The 14887-nt window shown below is 42.9% G+C and overlaps 1 protein-coding gene across 2 annotated transcripts; it reads right to left on the bottom strand.

Annotated features, from left to right (window-relative positions):
* Window positions 1–2449: 2449 nt before the first annotated feature.
* Window positions 2450–14669, bottom strand: HBEGF (heparin binding EGF like growth factor). 2 transcript variants are annotated; one of them, XR_016280527.1, is made up of 6 exons: window positions 14398–14669; window positions 13061–13243; window positions 7189–7360; window positions 4881–5036; window positions 3816–3938; window positions 2450–3091 (listed from the first exon to the last, which is right to left on the bottom strand). XR_016280527.1 is itself a non-coding variant. In XM_089516285.1 (6 exons), exons 1-5 carry the CDS (start codon window positions 14438–14440, stop codon window positions 3866–3868), a joined length of 627 nt encoding a protein of 208 aa, XP_089372411.1. In that variant the 5' UTR covers window positions 14441–14667; the 3' UTR covers window positions 2450–3091; window positions 3847–3865. The 2 variants fall into 2 exon arrangements, 1 of the variants encoding a protein (XP_089372411.1); XM_089516285.1 differs by having other exon boundaries at window positions 3847–3938; window positions 14398–14667.
* Between the last annotated feature and the right edge of the window lie 218 nt (window positions 14670–14887).

Raw genomic sequence — 14887 nt, 5'->3', positions numbered from 1 at the left:
TGCTAAAGGAGCCTAAGTCAGAGCCCCCGGGTGGATGGAAGGGCACGAGAAGAAAATGCTTACTTGGCAAGCCAAAGAACCATAGTGCTATATAGCCAGACACTATGATTGGGTTTGGTGGCTCCATGAGAGGGATGGTGGTACCTCCATTAGTTTGTGGATAACAGGAGAGAGTTGCCCAAAGCCACAGTCAACAAGCATATTGGGTCTGCAAGGGGATGTTCTTGGCTCGCTTAGACTGTAGGCTGCCTGGATTGCTTGCCCAGCTGCAGGAGAAAAGTCTATTGTGGATTCATCCTGGTGAACCATCCTCATGGTGGTTCCCCAAGTAGGGAAGGATAGCAACAAATGCAGAAAAATTATTCTAACCTGAAGTGCAGAAGCCTATTCTGAACTCAGTCACAAGGCTGGCACAGAGCAACTTCAACAAGTCACTTAACACGGGTTCAACCAACAGCATAGCTGTTTCCCACGCACGAATGCCAACAACAATTTGCTGTTTCATCATTTCTTTTACACATAATTACCAATGAAGTTCCAGACTCACAGGTAAAGGAAATTCAGCACTTCATCCACCTTGTCTGCAGAGGCTTTAGTTCATTAAGAAGCACTACAGTACTAGGCAGGATTCAGTGACTGATGATGTGTTGTCAGCAGTGAGTCATATGGAGATCTGTGGCTTCAAAGAAGCAGGAGGAACCTTCTCTCCCTTTTAAGTAGGTTCTGGGGTGAAAACTGGGATGTATTTTCTGGGCCAAAATCCTACTTCCCCCCAGTTCCTGTTCTTGTTCCTGAGATGTGGTACTGGCCTTATTTTTCTAATTGTTTAGCTAGATGTCCAGTGGTGAGCAACATGTGCATGGCATTGTAAAGGATGCACCTGTCTTTCTATTTAAGAGAAACATACTTTCCTAGCACGCAAAATGCATCCTACTATCCCTAGGAAAATGCAGTCCTTCCTTGCCTGTGTAAGATTTCTTGTTCTCTAATACATCACCAGTCTTGAGCCAACTGCACTGGCTTCCAATTTCTTTCTGACCCACAAAGCCCTAAACAGCTTGTGCCAAGTTACTTGAAAAGATCACCTCCTCCTGCTTGAGCCAGCCCAGAATTACAAATCTTCACCTAAGGCTCTGTTGTGTGTCTTATCTTGCTAATAGGTTGGTGAGCACATGAAACATGAGCTTTCTCTGCATCAGTGCCTTGACTGTGGAACTTGTTCCTAAGGAAATCTAGGCATCCTTCAACCTTGCTGAACTTTCCGTAAAAAAGCAAAGTTGCATTATTGCATTTGAACTTTGGTGTGTGTTCATTTCTTAAACATTGGCTTTTAATTTGTTTTTAATCTGTTTTTAAGCATGTTTTCTACCTCAAGGAAATAATTAAACCAAGAGTACAGCTCAACAGAAAGCAAAGTGTTATTGAAAGGTTAGTTATTTCAAGGGCAGACTATAATTCATCTGGCAGCACCAGAGTCAACATTTCCAACCAAGCTATTAAGGAGGCCAACTCCTGTTTTTCTCTCCGCTGGGAGTGACTCCCAAGAGGGCTGGTGGTTCCTCTACAGTCATCCCACTGATGTTCTGGGTCCCCACCCCAAATATGTCATACACAGGCTGCCAACAGTTCCTCAGTATAGAAAGGCACTGCTCTAGGCAAAATGACCAATGATTTTAAAAAGTCAACAAATATGATTTTATAAGTAGTAAAACTATTTGAGAACTGTTTGAAAAAGAACCTCAGCCAAGTGTCTGTTATTTACTGAACGCCCTGCTGACATGCCTTTCCTCTTCAAGCAAAAAAAAACACTGCATTCATTTATTGGTAGTCACCTCCTATCTCAGACATTTCAATAAGCAATATTTGTGTTACACAAGATAAAGGCCTACTTCTCACTTAGCTTGTCAAGTAGTGTCTAGAAATTCAATTTCGAATGTATGTTTGTGTGTTCTCTCCTCAAAACATAACAGATGAAGTTCACTAAAAGGCTAGAATACTTTCCCCTGATACCAATGCTTCCACATTGAGAAATGAATTTTGTGCGTAGGAAGAAACATTCATTTCACTTTAACCCCATCTGCACACTAGAGTAGTTTGGAACCATCTAAGTTTACCACCTTAGTGGAAACTGTGCTTAAAATTCAGCAAGAGTAGTTGTTGCTATTTTTCCCTCCCAAGCCTACTGACAAAATTATATGTGTAGAAAAAGGATTCAACATCAGAATTTGCTATAAAAATTAGACTGGAACATTGGATACATAACAGATGTGGTTCAACTTAAATTAGGAGGAAGCTTCTGGTTTGCAACCAGACTTATGAACACTTCTAAATAAAATCAAAAGTTTTCTTCAGCTGTGACATATTTACCCTGAAAAATTGTCCAGAATATGGCCCATAAAGCATGTTTCTTCATCAGAACACTGCACAAACATAAGACATTATAAGGATGTGTCATTAGAAATGCTTGCTTTTCAGCTATTTTAATCCACTCATCCCAAAATTAGTATTCAAGTAACAGCAAGTATAACAAAGGGTTATTTATTAGAGTGTTACACTGCACAATCCTCCTGTCTCTCCCTTTGACTTTGACTTCAGGACAGGATCAAACCCTAAATAAATAATATATACAATGTATCTAAAATAAATATATAGTTTAAAATGAAATATCTTGTTAAATATTTTCCCCATTTAATTAAGTTCAAAATTAGATTTCTTCAGCAGAGTGTCTTTCACAGTTATATCCTCAGCAGGTGCCTGAAGAATCCAGTTTGTGGGTTCGTTGTTTGCTCGCTTGTGAAGAGATCACTTACAAATGGTACCAAGGCAAAGTCCGGCTTTTCTTCTCATGCTGTGGTTCCATTATAGGGACACACCCCTTTGCAGAGAAATGTCTCTCTCTCTCTCATTCTCTTGGATATTTTTTTCCAATTTGGAGAGGGTAATTCGCTTCTTCAACAAAGCAAATAACTGACACAGTCCCCTTGGAAAAAGAGCACTTCCTTCCACTTATACAAACTCCCTCTGAAATGTGTCCTTGAAAAAGAGGTCTATCCGTTGGGTTGTTGAAGTAGAGCTTTTCCACTGCTGAACCCTGAATGCAATGAAAAAAGAATTCATATCAAAATTAAATATTCACATCACAGTATCTTTATGTACAAAATGCCACTTTTAAAATGCCACAACACATATAATTATATAATATTCTTGAAGAATTTATCTTGATTAAGGAAATACTTAAAAAGGCAGGTTTGGGGAATTCTTCTGTTCATAGTTCATCCTTTATACCCAAGCCAATAGTAAAATAACATACTCAAGAGGGGGAAAATGGACACCTATTTTCACGGGATATTACTACTATGGCCTGCACAGCCTCTGAAGAAATGTGGTTCAGGATGAGAAGTTCCAGCCTCCAGGGAAGGGCAGAAAGGGATGAAAAATATTTTCCAAAGCAAGACTGAAAAAGGAAATGTGACTCAGAAGGAGCAGTCTCTATACAGTGTAAGAATGAACAAGTAGCCATAGATGCGGTGGAGATGTTAGCAACAGGAGAGAGAGCCTCAGTAAAGAAGCAGGATAAGTAGAGGTACTTGGGAAAGATCACACCATTTGGAAGGTGATCTCTAAAAATCCACAGTAAAGCTGTTATGACTGGTCAGTGATGGAGTGCAAAGACAAAAAAAGGCCCAGTATATTAACTTTTCATCGGAGCCTAAAGTCCCTTTAATAACACAAGCATCTCCCAATTTATCTTGCCTTCCAAGAGACTGCTTCAGAGTAAGGAAAAAGACAGAAGCCACAGTAATCTCTTTACTTGCCTACAGAAAGACTGCATGCTTGATGGGTTACCTTGCAATTCCAGGATGTCTCAGTGGTTGCCAGTGCTGCCCAGTTTCACCTTTTCTTCATTCTCTACATCATATACACCTTGTTTGTGGCACCTAGAAAACCCAAAGAGAAGGAGATCCAAGATGAAGAACAAGCTGAATCCTGAATTGAAAATGGCAACATTGCTACCGCACTATCCTTAGGCAAAGAGGTGAATTACTGTTCCCTTCTGGTATGAGAAATTGAGAACCCTGCACTTCTGGGCATGGGACCAGTCACAAGATGTGGAGTACCTTGAACTAAAAGTGGACTTCAGTCTTTCATTTGTTGGCTTCCAGCCTAAGCCACCTCAACAGTATGCTCAAGACCATACAAGGGATGCTACACCAGTTACAGATTCAATGAACAGGAAAAGATTTCCAAAGCTATATGGTCCAGTTGGCAATGCCAAAGCAGGATTCGTTACAAAGGTTGACAACAAACCACACACCACAAGGACTTAATCTGCCTCATAAGAAGGTCTAACTGAAAGCAAGTCAATGAGAAATGGGCAAAGGGACAGAGTTGGGCTTTGTACAAATCCTAATGTGCTACTTTCTGTTTGGTCTTGGAAAGAAAACTGTCAAACTTTATTTCTTGCCTGTAGTATTTGTCATGATTTTATTACTGAAATGGTCTGGCCCTGGAGAAGCTGACTGGAAACTGACATACAGTGGGACCTTGTTATCTGCTGGGGTTTGGTTCCAAGCTTCCCCATGGATAACAAAATCTGTGTATGCTCATTAAAGTCCCATTAAATATAATGGCAGAGCAAAATGTCCCTTAAATAAAAAAAATTGAAAATCAAGGTTTGCTATTTGGAATTTATGCTTCATTTTCAAGCCATGGAAGCTTGAATCCATGAATAAAAAAATCTGTGGAGATAAGCAGAGCCAACTGTATGTCACTCTAAGCTCCTCAAAAGAAGAACACAGAAAAATGCTACAAACTCTTAGCCTCCTTTCAAGACTGAGGTCTCCCATCCAGATTATGGCACACTACATCAAACATCTTACCTGAGCATCAGCAGTGCAGCAATGATGATAAGACACAGAGATGACAGCACAACTGCTGTGACTGCCAGTATAGTTGTGTGGTCGTAACTGTGGGAGGGGTTTTCCACTGGAAGACTAAAGGCATGGCATCTCTCCCCATGATACCCCAGATGGCATCTAGGAATTACAGGTAGAAGGGAAAAAACAAGGCATAAGACTCATTCTAGAGTTAGATAGTAAAAGAATATTTGGTCTCTTCTCATCTAAGGGTTCTTTCACACTCACAATTATAGCACCATAATTTCATGCCATGGTGATATTCTATGGAATCTTGGGATTTGGAGTTTAGAAAGGGACATTTAGAATTCTCAGTCAGAGACCCCTAGAATCTCCCAGGATTCCACAGAATGCAGACTTAACAGTTAAAGTGGGATCCTATAATTGTACTGTGTGAAAGGGCCTTAAATGCAATGCACAAATGTAATGCCCATTCCTCCTCTCAATCTACTGAGTCTCTTTTGAATCACTCTCCCGATGAGATTTTCACTAATTGTCCACAGTCCATATCTAGCACAGTTCACACCGAAACTTATTCTGTCTTAATGTTATCTGCAATGTGCAGACATTAATTCAAGAATTAACAATGCCTGTGGAGTCATAGGCACTCAAGTTAATACTGTGTGTCAGTGTTTGGGTGAAAAGCCAGAGGTCACAAACAGATTAAGACTGAACAGTGTACTACAAAGATAAAATCTGCCTATCTTCAAAAGAGGCGTGAGTCTTGTGAGCAGAAGTAATTTGGTATTCTTGTTAGTCATAGTTTATTTAGCATCATTAGTGTACATGGACCCTTATATAGTAACATAAGCCAAGCCAAGCCAAGTTGCAGCCCCCAGGGGGAGGATGAGTGAGCAAATCTCAGTGAAAACTCAGTTGTTAAAGTCTTAGCTAAAGTCAAAGGTCCATCAGATTGTTAGCCTATATCCATTTAGTTAAGGGACTTCATCCTTAAAGAGAATGGAAATTACTACAACTGACTCATGCCTTCTCTTTTTTACACCCTCTTCAGTAGGAATAATTCTGATCCTCTTTTGGGAAAGAAGCATATTTGTTCAGACTTCTAGCTAGCTACTTGCAGGATAAATAAAAAGTGGTGGGCCAGCTACTTCCCTCACTTGTGCATGTTGGTGTAAAAGAAAACCCAAGTAAACAGACTCAGAGAGCTAAAGGATCAGCTATGCACAGAGGCCCAGAGAAGAAAGAGGTTCTTTCCAAACATCCAGATCAGATGTCTCATGCTTAGAAAGAGCCTGGTTGAAAGCAGCACATTCTAACTCATCAGTTTCATCTTCAAGCTTTGATACTCAGATTATAAAGGAAGCCAAAGGGAAAATAGGATGATAACGAGTGACAGTACAGCTCCCAGCCTTCAAATGCTACTGCTCTTCTGAGCCAAGAACTTACCAACATCATTTAACCATCCAACATGATACATGATGGACCTATTCTAGCAGAGAAGCAATGGGGCAGGTGGAGTAGATAATAAAAGACACAGCCACAGCCAACGCACAGCAGCCATCGGCTAAAAGAGGAATGGAAATCCTGCAGCCAACCAGTGGTTTTTGGATAAAATTTCAAGCAGCCCTACCAGTATAGCAAACAGTGAGAAATGCTGGAAGGTACATCCAATAACCCCTTGAGAGCTGCACAATTCCTTTATTTATTTAGAGCATTTATACCCCGCCTTTTATCCAAAAAGGCTGACAGAGCAGCTTCCTCCCCTTGTACTAAACAGTCCTGAATAGTTGAGAATACTGACTGCTTTAAAGAAGATAAAGGTTGGAATCCCTTTAGTGATATACACAGGGATAATATCAAATTACACCTGCATATTTTTAATGGTTTGGTGCATAGAGAAGTATTCAGCACTGTGATCCACAACAATCTTACCACACCCTTAATTTACTATTCTGGTGACAGGGTGCTCCCCACAGCGATTTCGTGGCCAAGAACTAGGGATGTAGCAGCATCTGGCTGTGCTTCAGCAACCAGCTGTGAGAAGACAAGAGAATCCAGTTTGAGACAGCTTTAACTGCCCTGGCTCAATGCTAGGGAATTCTGGAAACTAGTTTTGTGAGGTATTTAGCCTTCTCTGTCAGAGAGCTCTGGTGCCGCAATGAACTACAATTCCCAGGATTTCCTAGCACTGAGCCAGAGCAGTTAAACTGGTCTCAAACTGGATTACTTCTGCAATGTTTTGGAGCATATTTGTTTTTGGTTTATAATCTTCAGAAATATTTCTACAACTGAAATACTGTGATTGACTTACATGCAAGATGGAGCTTTTAGTGCTTTGATGTATTTGCATTCTCCATGAAAACAATAATCTCTGTATTTTCGCAAGCAGGGGTCTCTCTTTCTCCCTTTCCCCTTTCTCCTTTTTTTCCCATTATCTTCCTTCTGTGGTGTTACAGGATCCTGTGGCTTGGACAGGAAAGCAACTAGAAAAAAAGAAAGAAAACATTGATATCATGTTATAGTAGTTTACACTAATAAACAATTTATTAGACTAGTGTACTCCTCCATTTGGGGAAAATGTAGGATATAAGTAAATAGTATTACCACTACTAACTACTACAATTTAAACATTATATCTTCTATGGCTTTGGGAATTAGCCCATCCCTAAATTCAGGAAAATTACATTTCTCTGATGACACTTGACAACCATGAACCTCTACTGAAAATTCAGTTTGATTTCGTGATCCACTTACTGCAGGGTTGGGCAAAACTCAGGCTGGCAAGGCCTTAGACTAGCAGACCCTACCCCAAGATGCAGATGCATAAGACTGGGCATGTGGGCAAGGGGGAGGGGGGCACACATTTAAAATTAAGGCATAAAATACCAATGTTCACATACTCATCTTAATTATGCATTTTATATACCAAAACTGAACTCACAGTACTTATGCACCAAAAAAAGCACACCAATTCTTCAGGTGTAAATGACATCACCCCTGTGTATGTCACTAAAGGGATTCCAATCTTGATTTTCTTAAAATCGAAGTCAGTAATCTCAGCTATCCAGGCTTCTGGGGGGATGTAGTTGAGGAAAGGCTTTCTGTGGTTATTTTTGGTACTTGAGAAGCCTAAGGCCTTGTTGATGTACAGTAAATTATGCAGAGATCCACTAAGAGATCCTAATCGACTGGAAGCAGAAATCTCCCAAGAACAATCAGATTCCGCAGCCACCTCTAGCATTGTCATTGCTGCCTTTTTGTCCAAGGACTCTCTTGAGCTCTGGTGGTTGCTTTCCTGTCCTTCAACTTCAGCATCCTATGCTGCTCACCACATCCTTCCTGTTATGTTTGTAGTTCAAAAGCAAAACTCTGAGAGTTCTATTGCACATTGAGCAGTTGATAAGAAAGGCTACAGATGAAACCACAGTGTACACCAAATGACTTCCAGGTTGCTTCAAGTGAAAAGAAAAGGAATCTTCTTTCCATCTGTATAACCACACATTTGGTCATGGTTTTTTTTTCCTGTGGAGTGGGGAGCTGGAATGAAAGGCTAGACAGACAGAGCCATAAGGCTACTTATAACTCCCCTTGACACAGTTAGGCAGCCACCATGAAACTTGCCCTTTTACTGGCCCATTCCCCGCTTCTCTCTCAGTAGCAGTGTGCTAAGAGTCAGTCTGCCCAAAGACCAGGAAACCCTATAAGGAGCTCTTCCACCTTCTCTCAGACATTTGCCCTATTGTCACCTCCCATCAAGCACTAGAGCTAACAATATTAAGGCTGGTCTATCTTGTGTGTACCTCTCAGCGAAAGAACCTCAGCCCCTTCTTTCTTCTATGGCTTCTTCAGTGTTACTTACCCATTGCTCACCCTTCCTTATCTATATGAATCCGAAATTAGAATAACTCATAATGCAGCCCTGCAAAACTGTTGCATTCAGGGTGGAAGTAGGGAAGCAGTTTTTGCTTTATAAAATTACTATTCCATTCCAGCCTTTGACAGCTTCACAGAGGAAGGAAAGAAACAGTGGCGATCAGATGGCTTCTGTGTCTGTAGGGTGGTGTATTTGCTCTGGGTTTTAGTGTGAACTTTAAAGGAGCCACCAAAGTGTCAGCCAAAGAGTTGGGGGGGAAAATAGGTCTCCCCCTCAATTCAACTCCTATAAAGTCTGGAGTAAAAGTTGGAACCACTGATACAAGACCCTTCAGAAACACTGTGAAGAACCCAAACGAAAGAAACCCAGGGACTGCGGCCATTCCCCCAGTTATGCACTTGCCATGCCCATTCGGTTACACTGAAACAACAGCTGGACATGCAGTGAATGTTGGGTGGTTTGTGCAGAATGCAGAACACAAGAAACATTGTAAGTTAAACAAAATATTTAGATGGGGTGATGGAATTGTGACGAAAACTAGTATTCAGCTCACTAGGTATTGTAAAAAAAAAAAAGTCTCTTCTAGTTGTTTCTGACTTATGGTGACCCTAAGGTGAATCTATCTTAAGGCTTTTTGAGGCTTAGAGTATGTGACATGCCAAAGGTCACCCAGTGGGTTTCTATGGCCAAGCGGGGATTCGAATCCTGGTCTCCAGAGTCATAGTCCAATGATCAAACTACTACACCGCGCTGGTTCCTAAGAAAGTCATACCTATTCTAATTCTAGCATAGGTATGCCTTTTAGAATGACATCCATATATTTTATTGACATTTTTATATTTCAATCTGTCTTTGTTTTAATCTCCGTCAGTTGCTTAGAGTCTGAGCATTTGGGAAAAGGTGAGATATCAATGAACTGATGATGATGATGATGATGATGATGATGATGATGATGGTACCTCATCAGCTCATCTGAATTTGATAACAATGTCATTCACCCTCCCACACATTCCAAGAAATATGTAGAACTGAAGAGAAACAGAAGAGGCTAACAGGGAAGCTGGGAGAGAAGGAAAAAGCAGTCAAAGGGATTCAGCGTTCAAATGTATAGGGATGAAAGATGAAGAGAGAAACACAGAATAAAGGAAGAGTGATGATATACTGCACTAAAAGAAAATGGGGGAAAGATTGTCTGTGGAAGAGGGAAAGCTGTGCATTGCTAGGCATATCCAGTGCCTTCAACTACATCAGAAGTTTAACTTTATAGCCTCCAGCCCAGATCTTCAAAACTGCCTAAAATGAAAAGAGATGTTTGGTTACATTCAAGACAAAGGGGATGCAAATTGGGGCATTAAAAGTAAGAGGAAGGGGAACCAACAGATATATAGATAGTCATACTGAATGTAGGCACAGAGCTCTTTTCCTCTTCACAGAGCAACCTGGTTCAGTTGCTGCAACTGAAGGTTCTTCTCACTCAAGGTGAACCTTGTAATGGCTGTTGCTTTGGGACCCATATTTGGCAGAAACCATGCAAGAGAGTTGAGACAAAAATGGGCCAAGAGGATGAAATGGAATCTGAGCCAAACACCCCCAGTTGGCACAGCTTTGCCTAAGTGACTAAGCTCAGTAAGGTAAGAAGAACCACACTGTGTGGGTGGGCTACAGTGAGTCATCTGTGAATCCCCTTCACCGATGAACAGCATGGCTTGGCTGGAAAATGAATACTTCCATCTGAATACAGACAACACAGCAATGTATACAAGGTGGCAAAGGACTTATTCCGCCTACTTCTGAACCACTGCCCAGCAATTAATCTTGTCTGAAACCTGCCTGTGACTTGACTTCTCCAAAGCAGTACAAAGCCCAACAAAGAAAAGCCTTTCCTCCTTTGTCACACCTAAGAATGTTGTTGCTATGGAACCCCAGTGTTGGCAAATGTTTTCCATAAGAGGAAGGAGGTTTTTGTTAATGGAAGGGAAATGCTGCGGCTGCCAAGTTTTACATATCCTTGGAGAAAACTAGCGGGAGGAAGAAGCTAGGAAGTGAAGAGTACTTTGCCACACTATTGTATTTGAGAAGTGGGAAGATATGCTAGTGTATTTGAGATAGTACACTCAAGTACTTGGGAAGCAGGAAGGCATGGAAATAGGATATTGGCCACTATTTAAGTGACACATACATCTTAAGAGGCCAGAAGCTGCGGTAAAGCTATGCTACAGTCCTTAGGACTGGAGCGTGGCTTTGATGCAGCTTTCGGCCTCTTAGAACGCATGCAGCATTTAAATAACGTATCTCCCAAGTGACCCAAAGCAGCTTTATTTTGGCCTGTCTGTTCGGGCCCTATGTCTCCACACAGAAGAGTAAGAACTAGATTATAATAGCTGGAGCATTGACTCTGCGTTGCCATGCTCTTCAAAGACCGCAGCAGCACGAAAAGGTAAGAGCTCAGAATATGCAAAGGGATCCTCACCAAAGCAGTCCTCTACTTTTTTTTATTGCATTTTGAACTGCAGGGACTTGTGATCATACCTCATAAGAGGACTATACACTGTGGGTAGCACAGGATGCAGCTCTAAGGACCTGTGGGCAGCAGGAATGTGCGGCTGGCTCAAAGTAAGGGCACTGGGGCCTCCAGGGAAACAGCTAGCTCGGAAAATAGAAACAAGGAGCTACTAAAACATCGGCACACGGTGACATCAAGCAAATAAGGCCAGAACTTCCGTGGGAACATTCCAGTCTGGTTCCCTCCCTTCCCCTGGGGATTCACACTGGTTGCCAGTGTTGTTTGTGCACACACCCGTGGAAACACACCCCAGACAGTTTGGACTTTCATCTCAGCCCAACTTGGTTTGAGATTAACATCTAGAAAAAGAGTCCACTCTGCAGCACGCTTTTAACTTTCCCACAACTACTAGCACATGCTCATCAGCCTTATAGTGTAAAAAAAAATGTACAAAAGCTGGAGTGGCAAAAAGCCTTCAAATTACTAATGCACTGTCTGGTAGATCTCTAACCCTACTTCGGTGGATGCAAATTTCATTGGAATCACAACAATTTCCTTTCCAGTACAAATGTATCCAAGTGTTGAAACTCCCAAGTTTACCTCTAATTTCAGAAAAACAAGGGTAGACAAGCATCTGTTCATACCAACATTGGAAGATAGAAATCCATTACCTCACAGGGCAGACCTGACTCCACCATGCACTTTGCTAAACAGGTAGAAAAAGTAACCTAGTTATTTCAAACTAGGGGTTGTGGGGGTAAATTAACTGTTGAATCTTATAAGACCAGAACAGCTGGTACGTAAGGTAAATAATTCCTTCAGTCCCTTCTGAAATGTCACTGCAGGGATTTTAAATTGTCTTTCCCAATGGCATTTCGGAGGAACAAAACGTATTTGATCCCAGTTAGTAGTACAAGCTATAAAAGTGCCTTATACCACATCCACAAGCCCAGCCCAGTCCGAATAGCAAATGTTTTCCACAGCCTCATGTTTTTCCACCCCTTTAAACAGAGATACTAGGGGTTGAACCCAAGATCTTACAAGCTTTAAGTTACAGTTAACTTGATAACATAACTGTCTAATTAAAAATAATAATAATTGTAAGCCGCTCTGAGAGCCTCTAGGGCAGGATATAAATGCCATAAATAAATATCAGACCAAAAGATGCCTTTACTCTAATCTTAATTTCAAGCTAACCTTTGCTTCATATATATTAAAAGCTCTACCAAAATATACCTTTTATGAGAGAGATGCTCACATTTCTGTGCCTGATTTGGAGTCTGCCAAGTCTTTTGAGGGCACTGCTCTCCCGGCACCAGCAACCTGACCTTGTATCACTCAAAAGTGACAATACTAAGCAGAGATAAGTATCCTTCAATGTATTGATTTAATTCTTCAAAATCAGTGGAAGCAACTGGGCCTAACTCTGGTGTCCAATGAATCTCCTTCCTTGGAGGTCTTTAAACAGAGACTGGATGGCCATCTGTTGGGGATGCTTTGATTGAGAGTTCCTGCATGGCTGAAGGGGGTTGGACTGGATGGTCCTTGGGGTCTCTTCTAACTCTATGATTCTATGATACTAAGACATCAGCGCAGAATGATTCAAGGCAACACCAGCATAACACTGATATGTTTCCCTGACCACACCATGCAGGGTCATGGCTTTGTTGGTCTGCAAAGTACTCTGCCGTCCGTGCCCTAACAAATTGTGCATGCCCCGATTCACATCTGCAGAGATCACATCCACTGCTATGCATCTGGCAAATATTCCCCCCAACTCTCTCCTAGGGCACCCCTTGGACATACCTCGAGGGAGTTCGCTGAAGTTGTCGCCTGAGGATGACATGGCTCCCTCTCTCTCCACTTCACGCTCCAACGTCTCTCTGGCTGTCAGTAGCTGGGCATCAACCCAATCCTCTCTAGCTTCTTTCTTGTAGCCTTCGTTCTGGAGCACCCCGGTCTCTTTGCCATTCACCAGGATGGAGAAAACTACAAGCAGGGGGGGAAAAGGGCACTTTGAAAGGATGTCATATTGGGGAGGGAGCAGGCTTGTTTTCTGCTGTTCCAGAGACTAGGACCCAAAGCAATGGATGCAAGCTGCAGGAAAAGAGATTCCACTTCAACATTAGGAGGAACTTCCTGACAGTCAGGGCTGTTCGACAGTGGAACACTCTCCCTTGAAGAGTAATGATCCTTACAGGTCTTTAAACAGAGGCTGGATGGCCATCTGTCAGATGCTTTGATTGTGATTTCCTGCATGGCAGAAGGGGGTTGGAGTGGATGGCCCTTGGGGTCCCTTCCAACTCTACGATTCTATGAAATCCATCCATGAGCCCCTGCCCCACTTTTTAAACTTAACCAGAATGCTTGCAATCCAGGCTGAAGCTTGCCGTCTGATTCCCTGGACACAACAGCCCAAAATAACCTCGCCTTTGGAGGGCGGACAGCATTATTTATAGAAGAGCTACTGCACGGCAACAACAAAGCCAGGCTCACAACCAAGGTAGGACTAGAACTCCTACATAAGTGCATGAAGGGCCACACCTCAGTGACAATCACACACTTCATTGTAACACACACACAAACTTTGCCCATAGCCTAGGCCATTCACACACACACCCCACAGTCCTTTTACACAGCTATTCCCAAACACCCTTGCAGCCTTTTAAAGATATAGCCGTGTAAGTCTGTAGATGCAGTATGCAGGGAGATCTGTGGCAATGGAAGAAAGGCTGAAGTCTACTTCCTCAGATGCACTTGGTAGACTTGAGTAGACTGAAGTCTAGGGAAGCTCCTGCTGCCAACTCCTTCCTTTCAGGGAGTCTCAAAAGTGCCACAAGACCTCTCTCTCCATACATTTGGACAGTGCATGACACAAATGCACCTGTGAGGAAGTGGACTTGCATTTCTGTTCCTAGGGCTGCATCCACACTGGAGAAATAACCCGGTTTAGCACCGCTTTAGCTTGTTCTGGCTCATGGCTATGGAATTCTGGGAGTTGGAGTTTGTTGTGGGGCCCCACAACAAACTCCAACTCCCAGAATTCCATAGCAGAGAGCCAGACAAAGAGTTAAAGCGGTGCCAAACCGGGTTATTTCTCCAGTGTGTCCTAAGCCAAGCCTTCCTCCTCCTCTGCCTTTTACCTGCCGCCAGAAGAGCGCTGGAGACGGCCAGGGAGCCCCTCATGGCGCCCCTTGCAAGCTTCGCCCCGACGGGGGACCCAGAACAGCGTCCAAGCAAGGCCCTAATAATCCCCCAGCGACTCGAGAGTCCGACGGATAGAAGGGCTGTTCCCTGAAGCTCAGTCCTGGCGCTGCTCGCTTGCAACGAGCGGAGCTCCGACGGCGACCTGCCTTTAGCCCAAGAGGGCAGCGTCCGCTTCCTTCGCTGCCTCGCCGACTCTGAGCGAAACTCCCCCGACGGCGGCAAGAGAAGCCCTGCACATGCCACGCCCACTGTGCCACAGGCCACGCCCACTCAGCTAAAGCCCACTCTTACTCTGCTACAGACCACGCCTACTTAGATACAGGCCACACCCACTGAGCCACAGGCCACGCCCGTTCGGCTGCAGACCACTCAGCTACAGGCCACGCCCACTCAGGCACAGGCCACGCCCTCCCAGCTACAAGCCGC

The sequence above is a fragment of the Sceloporus occidentalis genome, unplaced genomic scaffold (genome assembly GCF_023333645.1).
Source record: "Sceloporus occidentalis isolate IW3139 unplaced genomic scaffold, rSceOcc1.0.p SCAF_3, whole genome shotgun sequence".
NCBI lineage: Eukaryota > Metazoa > Chordata > Lepidosauria > Squamata > Phrynosomatidae > Sceloporus > Sceloporus occidentalis.
The sequence above is the reverse complement of the archived record's forward strand: the minus strand, read 5'-3'. Positions and strand labels throughout refer to the sequence as shown.

Bases quoted from the DNA above. Each gene is read 5' to 3' on its own strand.
- HBEGF (XM_089516285.1), bottom strand. From the start codon at position 14,440: ATGAGGGGCTCCCTGGCCGTCTCCAGCGCTCTTCTGGCGGCAG. The intron at 5,037-7,188 runs GTAAGTCAATCA...TGTAATTCCTAG, and splicing joins CTAAAAGCTCCATCTTGCAT to ATGCCATCTGGGGTATCATG. The intron at 3,939-4,880 runs GTAAGATGTTTG...TGGGTTTTCTAG, and splicing joins GCTGCACTGCTGATGCTCAG to GTGCCACAAACAAGGTGTAT.